The 26594-nt window shown below is 38.3% G+C and overlaps 1 protein-coding gene across 3 annotated transcripts in view; it reads left to right on the top strand.

Moving 5' to 3' along the window:
- PPP3CA (protein phosphatase 3 catalytic subunit alpha) overlaps positions 1 to 25342 on the top strand; it is a 327254-nt gene extending 301912 nt beyond the window's left edge. For 2 of the 3 annotated variants that reach the window (XM_040477441.1, XM_040477457.1), the window contains exons 11-14: positions 10805 to 10889; positions 16385 to 16482; positions 19565 to 19594; positions 22790 to 25342. In XM_040477441.1, coding sequence (XP_040333375.1) covers positions 10805 to 10889; positions 16385 to 16482; positions 19565 to 19594; positions 22790 to 22986 — 410 coding nt within the window. In that variant the 3' untranslated portion in view covers positions 22987 to 25342. The remainder of the gene's footprint in view (positions 1 to 10804; positions 10890 to 16384; positions 16483 to 19564; positions 19595 to 22789) is intronic. The other variant, XM_040477448.1, reaches the window with a different exon arrangement.
- Positions 25343 to 26594: the final 1252 nt, after the last annotated feature.

Here is a 26594-nt window from a genome sequence, read left to right on the forward strand (position 1 = left end):
TTTTTTTTTTTTTTTTTTTTTTTTTTTTTTTTTTTTTTTTTACCGAAAATGAAGCCAGCTGTCTGCCACCATTTTCCCTAGTGAATGTGCCACTAGGGACACAGCCTTTAGCCTGGTTGGCACAAAACGCAACCATGGCCCCAACTTAGGGAGCTTGATATGAAGGAATATCACACAATCATTATTTTAATTTACAGAGAGAAGTGTGAGTTTTAGAAGAACTGGAATATCCGTGTCTGCACAAGCATTTTTTTCTTCTTAGTAATTATAGCAAACATTTTTGAGTACCTCTCATGTACCAAAGATCTGTGCTAAGTGCTTTAGCAGGTAGCACAGTATGTGGCATGTGTGTTTGTTGAATGTTAAGAGCGAGTGAACCCATTACTTATTTAATTCTTCCACCCTCCTATGAAGTGGATCAAACTACCCGCTACGGTAATGAATTTTGGCTCTGGGTCAGCACTCTCAGTGGTTGACCTTAGGCCAACCATTTCTGTTCCTTAGAATCATCCTGAGGACAATGGAAACTAATAATACTTCCTCATGTGATTGTTGCTAGGATTATGTGAAATAATGCAAATAAAGCACTTTGAACATTCCTCACTTTATAGATGAGGAACATGGACGTGACAGAACCTAGTCATCTGTCCAGGAGAGCACAGCTAGTGAATGGAGAAGCTGAAACTCCAGGTCTCTTACTCCAGAGCAGAGGTTCCTCACCACTGTTCTATTCTACCTCCCACATGTCAATTTCTTCAGGTCCTAAGGGAAGTGAATGAGCCAGCTACTTTATGATCTGAAGCCTTCACTAGGGCCAGAACACTGGAAGGTCTTTTGCTCCCTGGACAGTACTTCCCTAGACATTTCAGATGTCTGCCTCAGATTCTCGTCCTTACTCTGCCTCTGTGGCCCATTGGTACCTTTTTGATTGGCATATCCCCTTCCTCTGATAAGAGAGTAATATCTTTAGGTGATGTTAAAGTCTTAAACATTTAAGTTATCTATGCAAGCCTGTGCACTGATCATTGGCCAGAACCTAATGCTCCTTTCTTTATTTCTTCTTCTTGGGCAAAACCTCACCACACCCTCCACGTACTGACACAACACCCACCTAGATCTTGAATAGCATCAGAAGATTTCTGAGTGGCTTTGTTTTAGATAAGCTCAATACATGCCTATGCCTCAGGGTCCTCCACTGTCAGACCAAGGAGTTGTTTTATGGATCTCAGCGTGGTGCCCAGTTACCTTTCTCGCTAGTGTTTGACACATGGGACAATGAAACATAATACTTTACTCTGTCCATTTCCCCCCTTTAAATATAGTCCTAGCATTTGATAAATTTCAGAGATAACATTTAAATATAGTCCTAGCATTTAATAAATTTATAAATGCATAGGAGTCCAGAATTAAGTTCTGGTCTGAATGAATTCTTTTAGCATTTGGCATATATGCATAATTAGGTCCTTAATAGATACCTTTTTGAACTATTCTGCCCTCATCTACCCAGAATAATCCTTGATAGATTAAACACCCAGACATTATGATTGTCTCTCCTGAAGACAGTAGGTCTGAATTATTAACTTCACATTTGTTATCTTATTTCATTTTGCTTTTATTTTCTTTTTTAAATTCTTTATTTTTATTTTTTATTTTGAGACTGAGAAAGAGTATTCAAGTGGGGGAGGGGGCAGAAAGAGAGAGAATCTTAAGCAGACTCCCCACCCAGTGCAGAGCCCAACAAGGGGTTTGATCTCATGATGGTGAGACCATGACCCGAGCCAAATTTTCACTTGTCAGTTTACAAAATTGATGTGTTTCTGTCATGATGAGAGGTCAATCCAACTAGGATTTCACATCTTTTTAGGTTCTACTTTGGTAAATATAAACAAACTCAAATGTTCTTTGTCAGGCATAGTTTGAATATGTGATAATTTCTTAAAAAATCAACGGAAGTTCTCTGGTCTATTTTAAGGTCTTTAATTTTTACCCAAGTTAGAATTATGCCTGATAGCCAATTTCTGTGGCTCTACTGAGTAATCACTGAACAGATGGAACACAATGTCTCAGAGAACAAAAATCCACGGAATCAAATTAAAGCTTGTAAACAGAAGAAACTTTTAATTATGTAGGATAACCAAATAATGACAGTTATTTGACATTTGGGAATAGTCTATATATTTTTTAAGATTTCCTATCCAAATAACTCGTTTATGTTTTATGACAAGAGAAGTGGGGGAAAAAAAAAACAGTCTAGGCTGTACTGGCCTTTCTTAAAATCCATTACATAGGAGAGACTTTTTATTTTAAAAAAATATCATTTAAAGGATCATCTGTTGGGGCGCCTGGGTGGCGCAGTCGGTTAAGCGTCCGACTTCAGCCAGGTCACGATCTCGCGGTCCGGGAGTTCGAGCCCCGCGTCGGGCTCTGGGCTGATGGCTCGGAGCCTGGAGCCTGTTTCCGATTCTGTGTCTCCCTCTCTCTCTGCCCCTCCCCCGTTCATGCTCTGTCTCTCTCTGTCCCAAAAATAAATAAACGTTGAAAAAAAAAATAAAAAATAAATAAAAAATAAATAAAAAAAAAAATAAAGGATCATCTGTTGCTTTCAAAATGGGATCCAAGACAGAATAGTCTTATGCCAAATATGACACGATTGCAGGTTCTATAATATGCTGAGATTTTCATTGAACTAAAAAATATAGGGGGAAAATTCAGAGTATGTGGTTTGGAGTGACTTGAAGTGGGTAGCCATTTTATCCCAATTTTACCACCTCTGGGTGTGTAATATGGTAGAATTAAAATCAAAGTTAAAAAGGTGTTCCAAACATTTGAGGTTATAACCTTCACAAAAATGAAGTTTTATAGGAATTTTTAAAATTTGGGATCCTGGATGTGTTTTCCTGCCTAATAGGATAACCTCCATAAGCACATGTACAGCCATTTCCAAGGGCCAACGCCTAACAATCTCTTTGGACTAGTCCAAAGAGTGGTCGAGCAATGCAGATTTTCAAGTTATGGCTAGTCCAGGAGATCTTCCAGCAACTATCAACTCTAGAAACTGAGTAATCTCAGTCTTCATGCTAGAATGGTTGTACTACTGGTGTTACCCAAGGATGTTGCAAGAGGAGTTGTAAGGGCATCCTTTTTCGATTCCTCGGCTTCCAAATGTCCTCTTTCCTAAAACTCACCTGAGCTGGAGGCTGCAGGCCTCATTGCAGCTTCTTCTTTTCCACCTCTTCTTTCTCAATTGCCCTTCTCCCAATTTCATAGCAAAGCATAGGTCTCCCAAGCCACAATCATTGTGAACCTCACCTTGAGATGTTTAGTACTGGTGTGCCAACAGAGAGATGCTGGAAAAACTCCGCATCTAGGAAGTATCCTTAATCAAAGCAGTGTAACCCCCTCCCATCTTTGTCATTAAGGGATGCAATCCAATAAAATTGTATTTCTATGCTTTTTAAATATTTATCATAGATTTGTGCTATCTAGCTCAATTATGCACTATTAATAGTTGTGATATTGATTACAAAGGAATTTGTGAACACTTAAGGCAATGTGTCAGGAAGTGTCCAAAAAATACATTTAATTTAGACTTGGAAACATGTTTTTGACAAAGTACCATGCAGTTATAAAAATATTATAAAGTATCGATATACAATTCACTAGAGTAAAATCAGGGAAATGGAAATACGATTTCAAAGGAAAAAAGGACACATGTAAGATTTCTAAATATCAGTGAGTATCTTGTTCATGGAATTTTTTCTTTAAATGGATGATGGTGGGATGAAATTGCTGTGATATTTATAGGCCATCAGTGAAAAGAAATGTAATGTAGTCATTTCACTTGAAAATGGCAGTGTTGATGATATTATATTCTTCACAACTATTTAAGTTTGGAGGTGGGAATCGTATACTTTGGAGGATACTCTTTTGTACATGCAAGAGTAAAAAAATGTAAAAGTTAACAGTTACTCAGTGCTTATGGTGCTGTTCCTAAATCCAAGGACTGAAATGCCTGACATAGTATAGGAAAATGTAGTAAAGCCCTTTGTCACACTCATGGCCAAGGGCAAAGCAGGTGGATGTCTAAATAACTTTTAGATAGCATCACTTTGTTGGCAAATAGAAGCTCAAGATTTGTTATTGCTAAACTAGGTCAGGGAAAGAAAAGACAAGAAAGAATAAGGTTTAGGGATTATGTCACATGGTTTGCCTTCCTAGCTTTATAGGGGCCAATTTGGGACATGTATTTTCCTAAATAAGATAGTCTGTATACTTATGGTTTCATCTTCATCTGTAAACAAAACAAAACAAAACAAAACAAAACAAAACAAAACAAAACAAAACAGTTATGCAAGGTATTTAGAGGCATCTGACGACTCTTATTTGTTTTATATCTTGTATTTCAAAGGTGCTGATTTTGGATGAAAACCTAACTAGTTTTTGTTTTTAATGTAACACAAGATACTTTTTTTTTATCTCAACATTTCATGCTTCATTCCATCAATAGCCTTTTTTCAGATTCAATAATTGCTCTACTTGATGAAAAATAATATCTGGGGGGTACATCGAAACTCTGCTTAATAATAATGAAGCATGATAAAAATTTTACTTTCAAATAGAATAAACTTCCTAAATAGATAAACTTTGTTAGCTTTTAACAAATTTGGAAAGGTGGTGAGTTTCCTCTATTAGTTTGTTAGAATCTAAATTTACAAGTTACAGATTTAAAGCCTACTAGTAATATGTAGTTCTTAAAATATCTTTCCTTTGAAAAAAGTGCAAAATGTTAGTATATATGTGCACTTTCGTATATAACATATTTTATTTAAAAATATATGCTAGGAATATATTTATATTAGTTAAAAGGCCTTTAAAGAAAGAAACCTAAATAATAAAAACTGAGGCCCATTTAATAATGAAGTGGGGAATTTCTGGTACTGTTTACATTAAAGAGTGAATACCTCACTTTTTTCTGCTCTTTATGAAAAGGAACTTTTTCACATTCTAATAATATGAAAATATTCCTATTTTATGAGACATTTGAGTATAAAATTTTATGTAGCTCATCATCTTCATTTCTTACAATTACAAAAAGATATTGGAAGCAATTAGATTCTGTTGGATTGGGCATATAAAACAAAACCTACCAGGCCAATTTTCTCCTAGAGCGGTTTAGAGAAGGGAAGGGTTGCATGTAGCTGCATTGAGAACTTTTCTTTATTGCTTCCTTTGGCAAGTTCACCCATTCCCCATGTAACACAAAGGGCAGGATGGAGACATCTGCTTCTCAAAGCTGCTCCCTTTTCTCTCTAAACCGAGCTTCTTCCAAATATTATTTTTTTTGACATTTTATTATTATGAAATGTTTTAAACATACAAGAATGTTGAAACAATTGTATGGTCAATATCTATGTACTCATGACTTTCCACAATTAACATTTGATTATACAGTAAAACCTTGGATTGCAAGTAACTTGTTCTGCGAGTGTTCCACAAGATGAGCAAACATTTCTAATAAATTTTAACTTGAAAAACGAGCAGCGTTTTGCCAAACGAGCAGTACATAACGCCGAACATCGCATGATCACAACTCAGCCAATGGTTCTTGAAATTTGCTTTGATATACCAGTGCTTTGGATTACAAGCATGTTTCTGAAGTGAATTATGCTCACAAACCAAGGTTTTACTAGTATTTGCCTTGTCACATATCTATCTACCTCTCCATCAGTTCATCTCTTTCTTTCTTTTTTTTTTTTGGTAGATAAGTGAAAGTGACAAAGTAAGTTCTGTTAATCGCTACTGCAAGGGTGCTAGTACGTGCTCGCCTTAACAGGTTGGCCCGGGGAGCCCCTGTTTCTCCTCTTGCCTTGCCTCACCCCAGCATGCCCGGCTCCATTCACACCAGACCTCTCACCACCACTCAACACAACATGGCTTGTTGCGGCCTCCAAAAGTTTAAAAATTGTCTTCCTTCTATGGAGAAGACCCAGTTCTCCTTGTTCTCTCACTTTTACTTATCCCTCAAGATCCTTCAACTGTCATGATTTCAGTGACCTTTTTTTCTCGTGCCTCCAGACAATGAACACCTACTTTCAGTGATGTGCTGGTACATGTTTGACAACCCTTCCTGCAGGGGAGAAATGGCCCTAGTTTGTGGCTTTTGTAGCTTTCCATAGTATAAAACCTCTTCCCTGCCGCCGATTCAGGCTACCAACGTGGAGTTAAGAGGAGATGCCCTCCATCTACTCTCACTAGTGGGCACAAGCCAGCTCGGGCACACCACTGCTACGCGCACACTATTTGTCACACTCTGTTGTCATTGTTCACGCAATTTCCTAAAGCAGAGATCATGCTTAATCCATATTTCTGTTGCTGGTGGTTGGCGCATGGAAGGTTATATGGGAGAGACTCACCAGAACACCTAGTAAATACATGATTTTGGTAATAAACTGTATTCTATCCAGCACTTCCCACATTCTCTAATTCAGTGAACACTGAGGAATTTGCTGTAGTAACTCAATGGGTGGGAGCTGTTGGCCAGATGCGGAGCATCTGTGATGTGTGGTGAGTGTCCCATGTGGTAAGAATCTCTCTTCACCCTAGCACTCGGCCCCTCGTTGCAACAATGCTGCTGCAGTTTCCCAGTCCCCTTAGAAGCTAAAATCCGCCTTGTGGGGATACAGCACTCACTCAGCAAGACACTTGGCTTGGCATGGACGCCTTTAAAACTTCATGAGAAGTCATCCAGGTGCCAAGTTAAGGTCAGAAAAGACACGTGTTGAAAGCGAGTCTTTAAAGATTCCCTTGGTCTATACATTAGCCTCTTCCACTTTGAGGAAAATTGAGTATGAACGATTGCCTTGGTTCTGGATAGAGTAGCATAACACCCCAGGCATGAAAGATTAGAAGTTAAAAGTTGTAGAGAGAGAAGTGCTCAAAAAAGAAGTGGGAATTACTAGAATGGAAACGCAAAATGTAATTTTACTTAAAATGACTAATTTTTTAAAAACATATGAAATGTTCCTTGCAGTTTTAGACTTTCAAGTTAAAATGTTATATTCTTTGTTTTTAATTCTTATTTATTTATATATTTATTTATTTATTTTGACAGAGAGTGTGTTAGCAGGTAGGAGGGAAGGGCAGAGAGAATCCCAAGCAGGCTCCATGCTATCAGCACAGAGCCCAATTTGGGGCTCTGCATTTGGAAAATGCCAGAAATCAGGAATAATGCTACTAAGTATACAAGGATCTTTGTATCTGAACTTAAATCTACCCCACTATTTTTCAGTCGCTTTAAGTTCAATTACATATTAACTCAGCTATTTTGAGTATTTTATTTTTTATTTTTTTTTAATATTTATTTATTTATTTAGAGAGAGAGTGCACACACAAGCAGGGGAGGGGCAGAGAGCAAAAGGGGAAGAGAAAATCCCAAGAAGGCTCACCATTGTGCGATCATGACCTGAGCCAAAATCAAGAGGCGGATGCTCAACCAACTGAGCCACCCAAGTGTCCCTATTTGAGTATTTTACATTTTGTGAAGTTACCAAAGTTTGGCATTAGTTTAATTTTGATTTTCAATATTTGGAAAATATTGAAAACAATCCCCAGGATAAAACTTCAAGACATATTCATTTCGTATGTCTCTTTATGCTGTTTACGATTAGGCTAATTTTGATTTTTTGAGTAAGTATGTTCCCATTTTATAAAAGGAGTAGTAAAGCTTTTTACTTATCTGTGTCATTGAGAAATTTTAAAAAGATAGCATTTCGTCATTAAGAAAAGTGGTTGGGGGGATGGATTCAATGGGTGATAGGGATTAAGGAGGGCACTTTTCGGGATGAGCACTGGCTGTCATATGTAACAGATGAATCGTGGGGTTCTACTCCTGAAGCCAAGACTGCACTGTATGTTAACTAACTTGAATATAAATAAAAGGAAAAGAAAACGGCCGTAATGCGCTGTGCATCACCATTTATTAGGAGCACGACTGTGATTGCACAAAGTAGAATACTGGTTACATGCTCTTCAGTAAATCACTGGATCTGAAAAAAATAAGGAATGATAAAATGGCTCTATCAGAATGCTCATTTTACATTTAAAATTCAGAATTTATTTGAGCATTTTTCTGAGAATCCACTAACACTGAGCTAAAGAGGATAGGATAGCTCTATACAATTTATTTCCCTCCCTTTCCAACTTAGGGCCCTGCTTATGGTTTTTGCAAGCCCTTTATTGAAAATTTTCTGGGAAATTCTCCTTCTTCTATAGTTTTCACTTGTTTTATTTTATGTTTTTCCTTTCTTGTTTCTCTTAAATATGTACAATTTTGTTTCTAACCAGTCCTTCTTGCTTCTATTCTTACTGTGCTTCTAAATACAGTTGCCACTTTTGGAGCTCACCCACGTTTTACATTCTTTGTGTCTGTGTGATGGATTTTGTGATCTGGCCATACTGTGTGTTGGAGAGGGTCAGAATCTTTTCCCTCACTTAGCTCATCATGACCTCTGAGAGCACTGGGTCAAACAGACTGGAAATAGTCAATATAGAGTAGGAATCGCAGTGTTAGACTCAGAGCAGAATGTAACTGAAAAAAATACACATAAGAAAAAAGCCTTAAGGAGACTAATTGCCATCCTACTTTTTTTCTTAACACATGTTCTTTAATAGCCTCTTGAGCATAAATTACCTACAATGCAGGCACAAAAACCTAGGCTTTTAGATGGTGTCCAGAACAGGATTTGTTGTATAAAGAATCTTAATTACAAATCATAGGTAATAAAAATTGTTAGAAACCCAGGATAAAGTTTGAGGCAGAGATCCAGTGCATACCCTATCTTCTCCTCAAATGTTCTGGAAAACAGAGTATAATTCAAGGAACTTAGTGAATGAGAATCCATGGTTTCACTTCATCATTGGAAAGACTGGATTGGAGAGTGGTTTTCTCTATTCATCTACAGGCAGAATCACTGGCTATAGTAAGTTCTGCCAATCAGTATGTTGGGAGATACCTACCATGATGTGATTGCCACAAGAGAGAAAGAAATGGCCTGATATATGGGCTATTTGAAGGCTTTCAGGTCAGGAAGACAAAGTGAAGAAACCAGCTCGCTGGGTACATACCTTGTGGGGAACACCCATGGGTAGTGAGATGGGTGTGCGTTAATATCACTTCTTCTTTTACTCAGGAGAAGACAGTGGCCCGTTATGTGTTCATTTTCCTTGGGGGGAAAGAAAAGCAGAGGTTTTTCCTCCAGGCAGTTCAACATGGTATGAGTTTTGATGTGAGTTTTCTTTCGTATAGAAATATTAGGGTGGTGATTAATTGTTTGACTCTGTTCAAACTATGCAAAAGATTCCAGATCACATTCTTAAAAACCCTCCAAGAGAAAAAGCAGAAATCTCTCCTTCCAGAAAGGTCAGAAAGCTTGTCCGTATCTCAGATTAAAAGATGAAAACTCACACCAATGATCACCCATGGACTGCAGTCTCTAAGCAAGTTAAACTGTTCATTTGGATCAGGAACCTTTCCGATATTATCTGAGAAGAATATTTTGTTGTATTTCTGTTCATGGTAGTAGAACTAGAGAAACAATCTTCTTGTGTTAACATTTTCTATGAAGGCCCATATAATGGACAAAATGGTATCTCAGCCCCTTTACTTTGGATTATAAAAATCTTAAGAGAGATGTTTTCCTGTGATTTACACTTCTCCAAACATGCTTGTGGAATTTAATAAAAAAAAAAAAAAAAAATGGAGTCACTAAAGACCATACAGGCTTATTTTCAAAACATAATAATAATGTTTATAGTAATAATAACCTACTAGATTGATTTTTTTTCATTTGGAAAATGGAGTAAGTGGTAAAATTTACTCAGACAAACCTATGTGTAACTTTTTTATATAAGTATTAAAATACAAGCCATGTGCCACCATCTCTCACTAAATCCAAATTGGTAGTTTTCCATTTTTCCCTCTAGAATTTGGGAACCAACAGAAGATGAAAAAGTATCAAACGCGTAAACAAGTGTTTTATGGTGGTTAAATAACAAACATGATGCTTCAGGGAACTTACGGAGTTGACACTCCCTAGTCGCTTCAAGAGAGAACTTTCCAAAGGACAGTTTCCTAAAGTAGTCTTCCTAGCATGGAGAGGTCCGGAAATGAGTAGAAAATCCTGGTGACTCACTTGATTCTTCCTGCCAATACACACTGTCTCTGTATAAACAGAAGAGAAGGGAATTCCATTAGAAGAGGAGGGTGGGAACCTATCCTGTCAGCGCCATGATTTTTCAGCTCTTTACCCACCCCCCTTGGAAATCTCAAAAGTTGCTTTTGGCATTTTGGGGACCTCTCAAGAGCCACATCCAAGTATTAATGGCCAGATGCATAGGTTTTTAAAATGAGTTCACAGGGGGCACCTGGGTGGCTCAGTCGATTAAGCGTCTGACTTTTAATTTCGGCTCAGCTCGTTATCTCACCATCCGTGAGTTCGAGCCCCGCATCGGTCTCTGTGCTGGCTGTGTGGAGCTTGCTTGGGATTACGTCTCTCTCTCCCTGTCTCTGCCTGTCTCTCTCTCTCTCTCTCTCTCTCTCTCTCTCTCTCTCTCTCAAAAGTAAATAAATAAACTTGAATAAAGTAAAATAAAATTAATTCACAGATAAATCCATGTGGTTTTTTGGGGGGACGTGGTATGCAGAGATGGCTTGGCTTACTATATAGTCGGTTATAGCTTTAAATTTGTAAGATAATTACAGTTAGATAAAAGGTCACTGACTACTTAATTCTGTTTTAAAATATAGGCGCAACAGCTGCAGCCCGGAAGGAGGTGATAAGGAACAAGATCCGAGCAATAGGCAAAATGGCCCGAGTGTTCTCAGTTCTCAGGTGGGATCATCGCACCCGTATTTCTGTTTTGAATGTGCTTATGTGTCACTTAATAAGCATTCTGATACTTTAATCTCGTAACTTATTTTACTGGAAAATATTTGCTTTTCCTTAGGTTTTTTTTTTTCTTTTAAATGGAATTGTTCATTCCTGACTATCTTAGTCAAACTGAAATATACCAAATTATTTCTGTAGAGAAAGCCACCAAATGGACTGATTCCTGTTTTGTCATCCTGTTCGCTGCTGGACTTTAAAACACAATAGGTTGAACTTGTAGTGACATAGGAAAGCTGTTATAATTCATTTTACTTTTCATTCTGGCTTTGTGGTAAAAGATGAATTTATCAGGTACACTTCACTAGATTTCTAGGAAATGAACATTTACCATAGAGCTTGTTCATGTGAACATATATTATTCTAATGAATCATGGAGAGAGAAAAAAATAGCTGTTTAATGTTACAATTCACATGTAGTAGTTATTTTTTAAATAGATCCTGAATCATGTTATTATTGATCCGGCGTTTAGAAAACAAGTATTTTCCTAAAGAGAATTAACCACACTTTTCTTTATATATAAATTCTATTATCTACTCTTAGATAAAACAAAGTAACTCATACTTCTCTTAAAAAATGTTGCTTTGAAATATGTTTATATGTGAGCTGTATGTGGTCAATTCACAATTACTCATCTACAAGGGTAAATAGGAATACCTTGAGAAATAGTCCATTTCCGTGTTGTATGATTCATAACCTAAGTTTTGCCAAATTTTTGTCTCAATTTTTCCTCCCAGAGTAGCTACATGGGCCCTTTTGATTTCTCTTCTTGCTATTTCTAGTGCACTCCTAGTAGAATCACTAAAGAATAACTAAACATCTCGATGCCAAAAGCAGGGAGCCATGACAAAGATGAAAAGCAATATCACTCTTTCTTAAAGACACCGAATCAAAGCCAACAATAGCTCTGTGTTGGCCAGCCAAATCCTGAAAAGTCGTGTTAAAGCTGAAAATAGAGCATCGTTGCCCCCCTCACAGCCTAATGAATGAGGCTGCCTCTGCTCCAAGGCTTTATATCCCTGACCGAATTTTCAGGACTCCCTCATTCATTCAGTAATAAATACAATAAAACTTAAAGCGCTGATTAGGTACCTTGAAGAAGAAAAGCAGTACAGGGGGATGGCAAGTGGGAGATGGGGCACATCTTTCAGTATGTGGCCAACAAAGAACCTTCTGAATTAATAGCATTTGAGTGGTAAGTGGTGTGTGTGGGGGGGTGATCTTCATGAAGATACGGAGGTAAGAATGTTTAAGGCCAAACTGCAAAGATTCTTAGAAACCAGCAGTTTTGAGGACCAGCAAGGAGGCCTGTGTGGCTGGGAAAGTGTCCCGTGGGGGCAGGAAACCATGTGAAGATCATAAGCTCGACAGCTACCTCTCCATTGTCACTTGCCTGTTTACCATGCCTCAGATTTACAAATAAACACTATTTTATTTTTGTCATCTGAAGGGGAAGCAAACAGCTCCAAAACTTCCAAGTGAAAGTATATTTAAGGAAAAAGGAGAAGCCTTTCTTAATATAAAAATTTGGTTTCCATCTATGTTAGTCTCCAAGCCACATGAAGGTGGGAGGGGCCATGCTGGAGAATCATCGATACATCTTAAAATTGCAAAGTCCCTGCAGCCCGCTGCCTATGGACACCTAAGATGTATCCGTCTGAGAAATGGTCCATTTGCACCCCGTGATGATCAGTGACTTGACTGAGATTGCACACATTGATGGAAAACACAAACAAGCTATATTTTATTGCTTTCCTATATTAAAAGCATCTACACTAAATCTGAAGAATGAAGGGGGGTCATAGCCAGAAAAAGCTTAGTAAGTAAGCATCGTAAGTAATGACTGGGTATTCAACGTGTACGATACACTGAGTTAGGCACAACAAATACCGAATTGGAATGACAGACACATTGACAACAAACTAAGACAGTGAAACGCGTGCTAAATACATGAAGGGATGCTCTCCTGTGGAAGAGGACAGGGCTCCATGGAGCTCTTCTGTTCCCTGGGAAAAAAAAAATGTTCGTGAAGAGGTTGACAGTGAAGAGGAATACTGGGAAGGATAGGCTGGATTCCGTTAGGTGCTGAATTGTGGTAAAGGCATGCCTGAAGGCTGAGAAGTCATCAAGAACACAGTCACTGGGTCCTAAAAGCAATGCTTTATGGGCACTTGCTAAGTGCCTGGTGCCAGGCCTCGTGGTGCGTGCATTTGACAGTAATCCACACGGCAAACTTGCAGCAAAACACCGTGTGCAAACTCAGTTAGTGAGCAGTACTAGTGAGTGTCTGACTTGAATGATATGGTCAGTGAATCCTGAGAATTCAGAAGAGCTGCGTGGCAAGACATGAAGGTAAGTGAGGAATCTAGAGAAAAGTGGATCTGAAAATGTTTTTGAGTCCAGATCCTGAAAAGGCTTGCATAGCACGGTAAAGTATTTCGTTTTCTGTGTGTAGGCAGTGAGTGTCATGGGATGGTTTTCAAAGGATGAGAGGCATGCTTTAACCCATGTTCCTGGCAGTGTGAAGACTGATTAACATGATGACTAACTGATGTCAGGGGGGACATTTTGGAAGCCACTGAAATAATCCGAGCAAATTAGGCCATAGGAGGAAAGATACAAAGGAAGAGAGAAATGAAAGGAATTTGCGAAGCTGAAAGTTTTAAAGTGTAATGAATGAATGGGAATCGTGGTACAAGAAGCCTGATTGTGAATATGAATGCAAACAAAAAGATATGTTCATTTCTTTTTTTTTTTAATTTCTTAAATGTTTATTTATTGAGAGAGAGAGAGAGAGAGAGAGAGCGCGCACACAAGCAGGGAGGGGCAGAGAGGGAGGGAGAGAGAGAATCCCGAGGAGGTGTCACACTGTCAGCACAGCACCTGCCATGGGGCTCATCTCACGAACATGAAATCATGACCGCAGCCGAAATCAAGACTCAGATACTCAACCAACTGAGCCACCCAGTTCATTTGTTTAGAGATACTCCCAATTTCCAAATCCATATATTAGCATTTAAGATATTTTTTCTTTATGTGACCTCTACTGGTTTGACAACAGAAGCCTGAAAAGGTTGCAATACCTGTATGAGGGTACACAATGATTTGTAAACATCTCAAACCTAATATTTTTAAACTGCAGTAAAGGATATAGAAATCTAAAATGTGGATAACACTGCCATTCTCCATTCTATTTTCCTTTTACTCATTCTTTTTGTAAATGTTTTTTTTTTTTTTTTTTTTTGAATGGGGACTATGTACTAAGTGCCGTTCTGGTTTAGATACTTAAAAAAACAAGAGAATAAATAAACTGTCTAGTTTTTCAGGGGTCATAAGTGCTTTAGATAAAAATAAAATCAGCAAGGAAAGATAGGGAGAATAGAAGGTGAATATTGTTTTAAGTAGCTTCTAAAGGAAGTCCTCACTTAGAGGGTGATGTTTGAGCAGAGATTTGAAGGCAGGGAGGTAGTGAGCCATGCAGATACTGGGGGGATTTCGTTTTGGGGTGATGAAAATATTTTAAAATTGGTTACGGTGATTGTTTCACAACTCTGTGAATACACTAAAAACAACTGATCGCGTCACATGCTTTAAATGGATGAATAACGTGGGATGTTAATTATACTCAATAAAGCTGTCTTAAAAAGAGAAGTGGTAAGATCCTGAAAATACTGTGAGGGCTCTACCCTCAAGGTGTGCTGATTGAGTGGAGGTGCAGGGGGGTAGAAAGAGAGAGGATAGGAGTGAAGGGGTGATGCGTTATAAGCTTAACTAAAAGATGAAGTTGAAGAAAGGCTGCAGAAGTAGCAGGTTTGGGGGAATAAATTTTGAATTCTGTTTGGGGGGGGCGGCACTTGGGTGGCTTGGTCAGTTGAGCATCTGACTCTTGATTTTGGCTCAGGTCATGATCTTACGGTTCTTGGGATGAAGCCCCGCATCGGGCTCTGTGCTGCTTTGGATTCTCTCTTCCTTTCTCTGTGCCCCTCCCCTGTTTGCTCACTCTCAAAATAAAGAAATAAACTTTTTAAAAAAGAATTGTTTGGGTCACCTTAGACATCTTCATAAAAATGTGGCATTGGGGCGCCTGGGTGGCGCAGTCGGTTAAGCGTCCGACTTCAGCCAGGTCACGATCTCGCGGTCCGTGAGTTCGAGCCCCGCGTCAGGCTCTGGGCTGATGGCTCAGAGCCTGGAGCCTGTTTCCGATTCTGTGTCTCCATCTCTCTCTGCCCCTCCCCCGTTCATGCTCTGTCTCTCTCTGTCCCAAAAATAAAATAAAAAAACATGGAAAAAAAAAATTAAAAAAAAAAATGTGGCATTGGTAGTTCTACATATTGTAAACATTATGTGTGTGTGTATATATATATATAATAATGTTTTTTCATATTATGTAGGATTACAGTTTCTGCTATGTGGAATTATTCTGCTATGTGTATTCTTCCCGTTTTATGGCTATTTAATAATTATTATTTATTAATAAATCAAAGTGATTAATAGTGCTGTGGCTAATAAATATAATTGAAATGATGATGTCCGTAAGACTGTAAAACAGTTGTCACGATGAGCAATACAATAATGTTATATTAGCAAATCCGTGGGGAAAGAGACTGTTGAACAGAAAAGGTAGGAAACGTTACTGGTTGCTTTAGTGTCTGGTTTTCATTATTTGTGCGCTCATGAGGTGATGTCAAAATTACTTAATAGGCCCCGAATGTACCTGCTAGGTACTGTAATCCTTAAACCACAGAGTTTTTTAAAATCTCTCATATATATATATATATATATATATATATATACACACACACACACACACTCTTTGGTGTTCTCTCCCAAGAGAAGTCAGTTGCACGTACTTGGGCTGAGCCTTGGCTGGAAAACTTACCTCAGAACTCTCCATGGCTCATTTTTAACATATTTAACATATCAACAGAGGGTGCCCAGCAAACACTCTATATCCTGAATGCCTGCTTGCAAAATGTGAAAATGTGAATTCAGGACTCAGAAGAGGCTGAACTTGCACAAGCATATAATTATAAACTCTATCAGAGCAACTATGCTTTGACACATTACTTTTATATGAATGTATAAAAATATACTATGTTTAGGAGCTCCTGGGTGGCTCAGTCGGTTAAGTGTCTGGCTCTTGACATTGGCTCAGGTCATGATCTCACCCTCCGTGAGTTCAAGCCCCAACTCAGGCTCTGCACTGACAGCATGGAGCCTACTTGGGATCTGTCTCCCTCTCTCTTTGCGTCTCCCCTGCTTGCTCTCTAACTCTGTCTCAGAAACATTTAAAAGTATATACGTACTATGTTTTAAGGAAAATAAAATCCAGAGAGCCTAGATGTGACTTCTAGTATGCATTTCTCCCCCTCTGCACGTCTTTTCTTTCTTTCTAAAGAAAACAAAAGTTAATGTCTTCTGTCCCCTTGTCCCTTTCCAGAGAAGAGAGTGAGAGCGTGCTAACGCTGAAAGGCTTGACTCCCACGGGCATGCTCCCCAGCGGAGTGCTTTCTGGAGGGAAGCAGACCCTGCAAAGCGGTAAGCAGGCGCACTGGTATCGGTAGGACTGTGTGCCCGGGCATCTCTGTCCAGGGTGTTGTTAGCCTGATTCATTCATCCATTTGAACTCGGCCTTGGCCTTGGTCTTCAGTTCTCAGCGGGAGGAAGGGCTGAAACCCCACATCAGTTTGACGAATTGTGTCCCACAGAATAGCACCCTCTTCCCTGCAACGCACGCAGGCCTCCCCCGCCGCCCGCCATCCACTCATGTACACCCTAACCACATAGGCAGCCCCCGCCTGGAGACGACTCACTTAGGTTTGTCTACACACGTGATAGCGTGGACAGCTTTGAGCCGTTATGTTGCTAAAAACAATTTTTTTTTATGACGCTTTTGCTAAATGTTCTGGTTAGCTGTCTGATTGAAAAAATAAACACTCACATAAATACACACCCGTTACGGTCTAGATTGTAGTGGAGAATGGGAGAACATTAAAAAGGGTGATTTTGTTACCTGCTTGAGTAGAAATTGGGAGTCCTATGTGTCTTTTCTCTGATTTCTCCATGCAGAACATAAGAGACTGAGTATATATAACCACATTTTATTTTTGGAAAAGAATGAAAACATTTCCTTTAATGTAGAGATGATTATTATTATTATTAAAATGTGTAGCTTTCTGGACGAGTGCTGTCCAGTAGAAACTTTTGTGATGATGGAAATTTCTGTGTCTGTACAGAGGCCACTGGCAACATATGGCTATCGGGCAGTTGAAATATAGCAAAGTACAAACCAAGGAACTGAAACTGATTTTTTTTAATTTTAGCTAATTTTTATTAATTTGCTTTCAATAGCCACATGTGACTAGTGGCCACTACATCAGACATCACAGTTACTATATATTCTTTTATGTTTGTTAATTTTGTCTTGCTATTTTAACTAATCCTACCATTAATTAGAGTCAAATTTTAATAATACTTTATGAAAATTTAGATTAGATTTTAAATCAATGAATAAAACTCAGTAAAACAGAAATACGCTATAACATTTTGAAAACTAATCTCAGCCTCTTGCTTATTTTTCCATATCTTTCCCCGAATCTTTGTGTGTGTGTGTGTGTGTGTGTGTGTGCTTTCCCCCTCCCCCCATCTCTACCCCTCAATCTAGAAGATGAATCTATTCTTATGGTTGGTTACTTGATTTAGGCACACCCCTGCTACATAGAGCCATGTTCAGCATCACTATAATTTTCTTTATTTTCATATGAATTTATTCCAAAATCAATGTCTTAGTTCCCACAAAAAGTCACAAATTTGTAAATGAAGATAGGAAAATACATCAAAGTACATTTCCCCTTGATTTATACCTAAAAATAATTTTGATAACTTAAAAAAAACAAGACTTCTCCCACCAAAATAAACATGCTTTCTAAAAAATGAACAGAAATGAATCATTTATATGCACAAAATGCACAACCACCTACCTAATTGACTGAAATCTGCATAGTTTCTGATAAGCACATTTTAAGGTACAGCAGGTGTATTATCAGAAACTGTGTGCCACATTTGCTTTGAAAGGATATATTTAATAATGGGCAGTGCATATTTCTGATATGTTGGTGCTGGTGCGGTTCCAGATTTTTTGCTTTATTTTTGAACTTAAGTTATTTAAGTTCTTAAAATTCTTTGTTTTGTTTCTAGATTTTCACCTGTATTTTAACTGACATTATTCGGTTTCCTTTTCTGTTACTTTCTGTTAAATCCATTGGTGTATGTTGTTCTGTGTTGAGCTCTCTCACACACAAACTCACACACATTTAATAGACACAAGGGTTGGGACCCCATTAGTCCTGAGAACTTGAAAACTCACTATTTTAAACCACATACATTAAAACAATTTCAAAATCCACTGTCTGGATTTCAAATTGTCAAAAAGAAGAAACTGCTTAAAGCTTTACTCTTTAGCTTTTCTCCATGGTGGTAAACATTTTACATTTTTATCTTAAGGGATTTAGAAGGCACTGTAAGGAAATTGTAGTGCACATTTGACTGTTGCTCTAGTCTTACAACTTTAAATTATAAGAAATATGCAAATTAAAGTCAAGGGGTAGAATTTTAATATTAAACATTTTGGAGTTACAGAGAAGTTTTGCATTTTAGCCCTTAATTAGGGAAATATCAACTAGCCTTAATAACGTGGAAAGGCTCATACACCTGTACTAGTGAGAATACAGAGGCTAACCTTATTATAAAAATTGCTGATAAAGCAATGGGCTTTTAAAGTGTTGCCTCTGAAATATGCTGAGGCTTCAGTATTTAAACTGCCTCTTCTTTAAAATGCTGATAGAATTCTTACTGCAACTGACATGTTACCAGTTGATTATAGCATTTCAGGAATTTCATTTCCAAAGATGGTATTCCGGGAAGGAAAACTGACTTTAAATTGGGTTGCCTGGCAAAGGGAGTCCAGACTCCATACATCATTGCCTCATTTTCCCCTTCCCCTTCACCACTCTAGACATGCTCGGTGTCTGTCTTTGAAGAGTTACATACACCATCAAGTTGTATTTGATGCATTGATTGGATTGTTCCTCTGAATTCGTGCACACGCAGACACACACAGACACACACTCCACTTTTCCGCTGCACTAGGAATCTCGCTGTTTAATATTGAATAGTGTGAATTATGCCACTGATGTTATGACACTGCTTCAAGGTCTGCCATTTTGTCTGGCATTTTAAAATCCTAAATCACCAGGCATAGCAGTGGTTTTATTGTCCTTTCTGTGTCAGATGTACATTTTAGAGTAACCTAGTCTCTTACCGATTCCATCTAAATAAGAGGAAACTGTCCTGTGTTCCTCAAGGGTTAATCATTTTGTCATTTATTAAGGAACAAAAACCAGTTCACTCAGATAGGTGTATCCAGCTCATAAAATAGACTGATTTTCGTTGTGTGTTTCCTTTCTTTATACCGTTTCCGTTTTGTTGTCTGTGCCAGAATCCAGCACTTACAGGAACATTAATACTCTGAGCTCCCTTGAACGTCACTGATTTGTTCTTAGAATTAAAAATCCTCTGCTCATTTTTCTCATTCATTTTGCACCCCCTTTCTTCTCTTCAGCTACTGTTGAGGCTATTGAGGCTGATGAAGGTAAATTGGCCAGTCCCCTTTCTGTTGTACCTGCAACAGATAAGGGCTCTGCTGGGTGTATTCATTTTTTTTTATTATTTTATTATTATTATTATTATTATTATTATTTTGCTGTAGCTTGTACAGAGTGTGTGGGTGTTGGGCTAACAGTTGTGGCTCAGTATTAACCAAAATGTTCTTGCTTTAAAGGGGAAAATGTCCTTTTATGGTTTGTTTGTTTGTTTTTTTTCCCTTAAAGCTATGTTTGACTTCGTATATACAACGAACCTAGTATAGTCACAGAAAACCAAAGGATTATATATCTCGAACGATGTGGGGTGGGGGTTATGGCAGCTGTTTCGACAAATATCGCATAAAATAATATTCCTTGAGCTGAACCATGTCCCTCCCTCAAATCATTTTCAGTCAGCACTGAAAAGGAGAGAAGAAAAATAGCTTTATTAATTCTAGTCTTCAGAAGTTTCTGGCAAAAAAGAAAAAAAAAAGTGTTCATTTGAATAGTGCTTCATTGTAGTTCAACACTAATTTATGTCTCTAAGAAATATCCCAACCTGAGACAGCCGTGCATGAGATCAACCGTTCTGTGAGTCTTACAAATTTTGACCTACTGGTGTTTGTAGGACAGTTAGCACCAGCAAGATACTATAAAGAGTTCAGAGATACCCAGTGGCTGTGGCAGTGGCCATTACGAGAACAGTGATGATCCAGTCCTCACTCAGCGGACTGTTGACTGTCTGCTTTGAATCAGGTACTGTGCTAGGTGCTGTCGAGGACACCAAGAACTGTACGTCACCCACTGTGCCCTAGCACTACTCAAGGACAACTGTACTGACCCTCTAGAAACTACTTTTGAATTCAAGGGCTTAAAAAATACACAGTTATGAGAGAACTGCGCATCAAAATCGTTTTTAATGTTATCCCCGCCATACCCTCTGGAAATTTTTTTTAAAAAAGAATAATTTGAAGTTCCCCTTTAAAACAAAATTCTTCAGTTGTATTTTGTTCTTGCAAGATCACTTTTTATTTTTCCCAAAATTGTGTGTGGATGGTCCTTTGATAACGATGTGAAAAGTGCCACTTTAGACTGTCGAATTTGCATATGATTTGGATACAGTAGGGGAAATGATAGCCCTGTAAGAGAAAATACAACTGCTTCCTAAATAGCAGTGAATTGACTGCTATTTACGTGGGAATTCTCTATTCCTTTTGGCAAATTCTAATCTGCCGTGTGCATTCTTGTGGATAGTTTGGCTGTTTTCTGTGGTTTCTGTGACTCTGTGTTGTGTTAAGTATACTACCAATGTAAATTGCTAATACCCATTGTCTGACCAGCAACTACAGCAGAGCACGTTCTTCGGTACCAGGGTAGACAGTTTGAGTAGAGATGGAGCCCCATTCCGAACACATCCATTGTTCTAGCTAGATTTTGAATGTCTATGCTCTCAGCCTATTGGCTTTTAAAACCTAGAGCCTCTTCATTTGCCATTGAAATGAATAAAATCGTTCCATAAATTACCACGTTTGACAAACTTTTGCATTTATTCATTATGATGAAATGATATTCACAGTGGTTTAGAAAAAGAATAGAATACCACTCTGTGCCACTATTTTGTCCTTCAAAATAATTGCGTTTTCAGGGTGGGTGCTCATTAGACAGCTCTATTATTTTGCAATTTATTACCAATTTAGAGAAGAATTAAGAGGCTTTGCTTTGGGCCTTGGTCTTTCCCCATTTCCCCATCTTCTTCCTCTCATAATTGACTAATCACCATTTTGCTAACCTTTAAAGTGCAGAGGGGTAACACACTATTTCTCATCATGTAATGAGTTTGGAAGCAACTGTGTTTATCTTTGAAGACTCTCATCCATACTAATAAAAGGCACTGCACATTTCTGTAGAACTGGCTGGCAACGTTTCAGCTAGAAACTACTTGCCTTCCCACCCCCCCCCACCCCCACCATATAAGGTGGGGAGGATAAAGTTACCATGAGATTGTCCTTGATCAGCCATGGAGATGCAGCCCAGTTCAGCACTGGTGATTGGCCCTTCGATATCTGGCTTGCGCATCACAGGAAGTAGAGCAAACTGATGTCCTTGGTTGCCCATTTACGTACTTTATTCTCAGCTCACTGGTTGGTGCATGCACTGACTAAAGAAATCCTTAAGTTTCTTGCACAAATGCCTTGTCTATCTCGGGAGCACACTAAGGGTTAATTAATGAAAAAACTCAAATATCCATACTGCCTCTTGAGAATTCCATGCTTTCACTGAAAAGGGCCCAAACCAATCCTGTCATTTTTGCTGAAAGTTATGAAAGGCATTTTCCCCTTATTCTTGAACCATTACTTTACTTATATCTATACTGATCCACTAAGAAAGAGTTTTTCTTTGATTTAGGCAGTAACGGATACCAGGTGAACATCAGTTTGATCTGAACATCATGTTTTGCTGCTGAAGGGCAGACAACGTTTTTCTACTTCATCCTCATGATTTTTTCTGAGTTCCTCTTATCACCCGCTCCACTTGCTTCCAAAGATGAGCTGGAGAAGCAGGAGTTTATAATTTCTGTTTTTTCTTCACGCCACCATTGAGTTGTTTACCAAGAAGGTCTTTCTGGGATTCTGAGATGGCATGGCAACGCCCCCAAAGTTAATTCCTCTTGTAGCTCCTCTTAGCTTCCACTCTAAAGCCCTCTACTAGACTTTTAGACCTAGCTCACCTGACTCTACTGAATTTGCCGTTAGCGCAGGGGAATAGCAGAAGTAGAGCTGTGTTACGGTCTGTCTAGGTTAGGGTGTTTGATGCAGTAATCATGCTCATGATGTGGACAGTTGATGCTCAGTCTAGATACCTGTCCCTGGTAGCAACCCTCTTCCTTACTTATCCACTTTGGATTTCATTGATCTAAAGTCTCATGAAGACCCAGAGAAATGTACATTTTACTCACTTGAAGAGGACATTTTGGTTGGCAAGAGACATTGGCTGTTTTCAAACCTTTTGGTTATCTTCGGGTATGGTAAGGAGTCTGTTGTGTTGTGTTCAGGTCCCGTCATTTTGTCCTCTACTAAAGGACTCCCCCTCACTCACTGCGAAATCTCTAACCTCACCTGATGCAAAGCTGTGCCCTTTGCTCTCCTCCGGCTAACCTAATTTTTCCTCTTTTTTTTTTTTTTTTTAAATGATTTTCTGTTTAGCCATCAAAGGATTTTCACCACAACATAAGATCACTAGCTTCGAGGAGGCCAAGGGCTTAGACCGAATTAACGAGAGGATGCCACCTCGCAGAGATGCCATGCCCTCTGACGCCAACCTTAACTCCATCAACAAGGCTCTCGCCTCAGAGACTAACGGCACGGACAGCAATGGCAGTAATAGCAGCAATATCCAGTGACCACTTCCTGTTCACTTTTTTTTTTTTTTTTTTGAGCTGCAGGGCATGATGGGGATTGCTGCCTATCAGCAGTTGGGTGTTCTTGCCTCTGATGGTAGCTTATTTGCTCTGGGGGCCAGGAATTGGATTCAGTTTACACTATCATTAAAAAAGAGGGAGAGAGATAATAAACTATATTTTGGTGGGGGTGGTGATTAAACACCTCTTCGGGGTATGCCTTTTAAAAATGCTTATAGGAAAAAAAACTTTAAAAAGAAAGCTAACGCTAGTATATACTGCAATGTTAGGGGAATGAACATGTTTTCCTACTGCATTGGGGACTTCTAGATAGGTTAATGAAAGGTCTTTTATTATGTTACTGGACACGAAAACTTTGTCTAATTTCTTACTCTATTGTACGTTTACAGTTGCAGCACTAAAAATGGATGACATCAAACATTTTTAACAAAATGATGTACAAACTAAATAAGGACTATTTATTGATAATGTTTTGCTACTCTTGTCAGACAATGGCTATAAAATGAATTAGGCAGTCTTAAAAAACAAAAAAAAAAAAAAAACAGAAAAAGAAAAAAAAAGAATGTTGCAAATTTGTTAAAATGCCAAAAAGGACAGTTTAATTTTGTACAGATTATGCTTACCTCAGGTTTCTTTAGTGTGCTTGAATGCCCTTCTTTCCATATAAACACTTATCTTATTAATTTAGCAATGAATATCTTTTCTTTTCTTTAAGTTTTAAAAAAACTGGAATAATTACATCTATCTTTTTTTGCTGTTTATATTTAGGGTTTTTTTTTTTTTTTTCGTTGTTGATAAATCAAGTCTTGGTTGTGGCTTGCCGAATTAAATATTTATGAGTGGTGCATTTTTAAGTATAGTGAACAAGACACCATATTAAGTACAGTGATAAAGCATCTATATTCTGTAAAAAAAAAAAAAATCTGCCTATGCATGTTTTTTAAGAAAAAAAAAATGGCTGTATCGGCCTGTATGGGACTGTAATGCGCTTAGTGGTCTGACATATACTGGAAATATATGTATACTGGCGTACTTTATATTCTCTAAAATGCTTAATGCCTTTGAAATTTTGTAATCAAAAAAGCTTTGAAAAAATCTAAAGGGGAGAGTATTCTTAAAAGTTTTTAACATAAGCTTGTCAGTGCACATATAGACGGTTAGCATGTTTAGCAAACCTTGTGAAATTTAAATAAGTTTGTAGTTACATGTGAAACTCTAAATGCATGGTAACTGTTAATGTCATCACGGTTTAGTTCTTTTGTTCTGTTCTGTCACGTGCCACAAAATATGTACTTTTTTCACTTTTTTCCCTTTGTATATCAGTTACGGGTTACAACTGGTTCATTCTGAAAACAACAACAAAAGTCCATTCATATTTTTTAACAATTGTATAAGTGCCCAAGTAATTCACTACAGCCTAAAGCCTTGCCTTTGTAATTTGACTTCTGAAATGTTGGCAATCAAAGCATGCACTTGTAACAATGACAAAGACAAAGCATTTTATATTACTACTCAATAAAATGTGCATGAACTTAAAGAACTCTCATCCTTTCACTGAGTCTGCTGAAGGGAGTTATGTTCACAACCACCATGCTCTCTTCTAGGTGCTGGGCCCACACCACGCATCACAGATTTACTCCACCAGGCTTCTCCGAGGTCCTGGTGACGTAAGGTGTGGTGGGTGCCTACTTCCGCTGTAAGAATCTTGGTGGATTTGTGTCTCAAATCAGACAAGAGAAATGTATTTAAAAGAGCAAATGCCATCTTCTGGCTCCCTCGAATGTGGGAGCCAGTTAAGAAACCAGAGCATTCCTTTTTATTGAAAAACAAAAATTGTTATCAGGTTGTTTCAGTTGTATTGGATGCCCTGTCTGCTAAAGCGAAAAGAACTAAGCTGCTAAGTGCATTTTCATCACAGAAGAGAGTTGCATTTGTATGGATATGAAATTTGTATTCTGGCACTTCGGCTAATATCTAATCACCCGAAGATTTAAGATACACCAGATTCCAGTTTGTTTCTAACATTGTTCATTTTCAGTGCACTTTGTTTTATGTAATAAAGTATGCTTGTGACATTAAATAATTAAAGAATATGGCAATTAGTGATATAGTGTACCAAAACAAAGATGTTCTAGATATATTCTCTGACAAAGACTATCCCAAATTCATTTTAATGACTACAAACATGTTTTCCTCTGGATATTTTTCCATCCTTAAAAAATGACACCCAAGGAAAATATTTAGATGCAGCCTATTAGAACGATGTGAAAGAAATGGTAATTCTGATACTGAGGTGTTTATTTTCTTTCTTATAACTGCAGAGAAAATATCCTGACCCCCCCCCCCCAAAAAAAAAAAAAAAGAAGAAGAAGAAGAAGAAGAAGAAGAAGAAGAAAAAAATTCGTTTGGGGGGATTCCTTTCTTTTACAAATTGTGCTGAGGCAACTATGGCATAGAAATAAACATTTGACATTAAAATAAGGAGTTGATGTGAGTATTGCTTCGTCTTTCTGGTCAGTAGTTAAGAAAGTAATGCTGTATATTTTTTCAGAATAGCTCAGTCTACCAAAGAGATCAACGGAGAACTGAAGTTATTTCTCCAAAAAAGAGAACACTGGCAGATCATCAGCTATTAGAGCTTTCTCCTTCACTTTTGGAGAAACTGTTGGATTTTTGAGTTATTTATGCCAATGGACCTTTGGCTGTACACATACACACACACGCGTGCATGCACACACACACAGAAACAGCCTCCTGTCCCCTCCTTCACCCTCCCCTAAGGTGACTTACCTCTTGAGAGGTTCAAACTCAGTGCTGACTTGTCATCTAGCTTTTTAAGGAGTAAGAGCTAGATTTGACCGACCTTAGGTTGGCAATATTTCTTATCCAAAGTATCCTCTACTTTTATTCTTTTAAAATATTTTTGAAGAAAGAAAAATCTTCAGAAACTAAACTTGTATGATGAGGGGAACAAAGCGGTAAGGTGGGGGACATCCCTGTACATGGACAGTGGCATGGCTTAGGGTAGAGTGTCAAAGTGGAAGTGTCTTATGTCATCAGCCCAGACAGTGTCATGGTGACACTACAGCCCCCAGAGTGATCTTGTGCTGAAACATTTCTTCCCCCGCCCCCCAGCTCATCACATTCATGGGAAATAATCAGCTTTAGTACCCATCCAATATTCTGTCTTGAAAACAGGGCCCCAACGTGAAGCCAGCACCACAGGAGGGATGGTGGGGATGGCCTTCCTAAAATGTCTCGCACTTTTACTGGACTACTTCATGTCCCACTCACTGGATCCCCCTTGTCACAGTTAAGAAGCAGAGACCTTTCAGTTTGTCCTGCCTGACTGCCTGTATTTCTTCAAAGTTGAAAGCCCCTTGAGTTCAACAAATCTGAGCTCCCCAAACTAAAGATATGGCCATTTCCCTTGGTGTGTGCTTTCCACTTTATTCATTCAACAAACATCAAGTCTCTACTACGTTCTCTCACTGTTCTTCTAGATTCTTATTTTTTTCCCCAACACACACATACAGAGAGTGGTAATCAGGACAATATATCAGTGTTCGTTATGATGTTAAATGTTAGCA

Source organism: Herpailurus yagouaroundi, unplaced genomic scaffold, assembly GCF_014898765.1.
Source record: "Herpailurus yagouaroundi ecotype Mexico unplaced genomic scaffold, PumYag 28, whole genome shotgun sequence".
In the NCBI taxonomy this organism is placed as follows: Eukaryota; Metazoa; Chordata; class Mammalia; order Carnivora; family Felidae; genus Herpailurus; species Herpailurus yagouaroundi.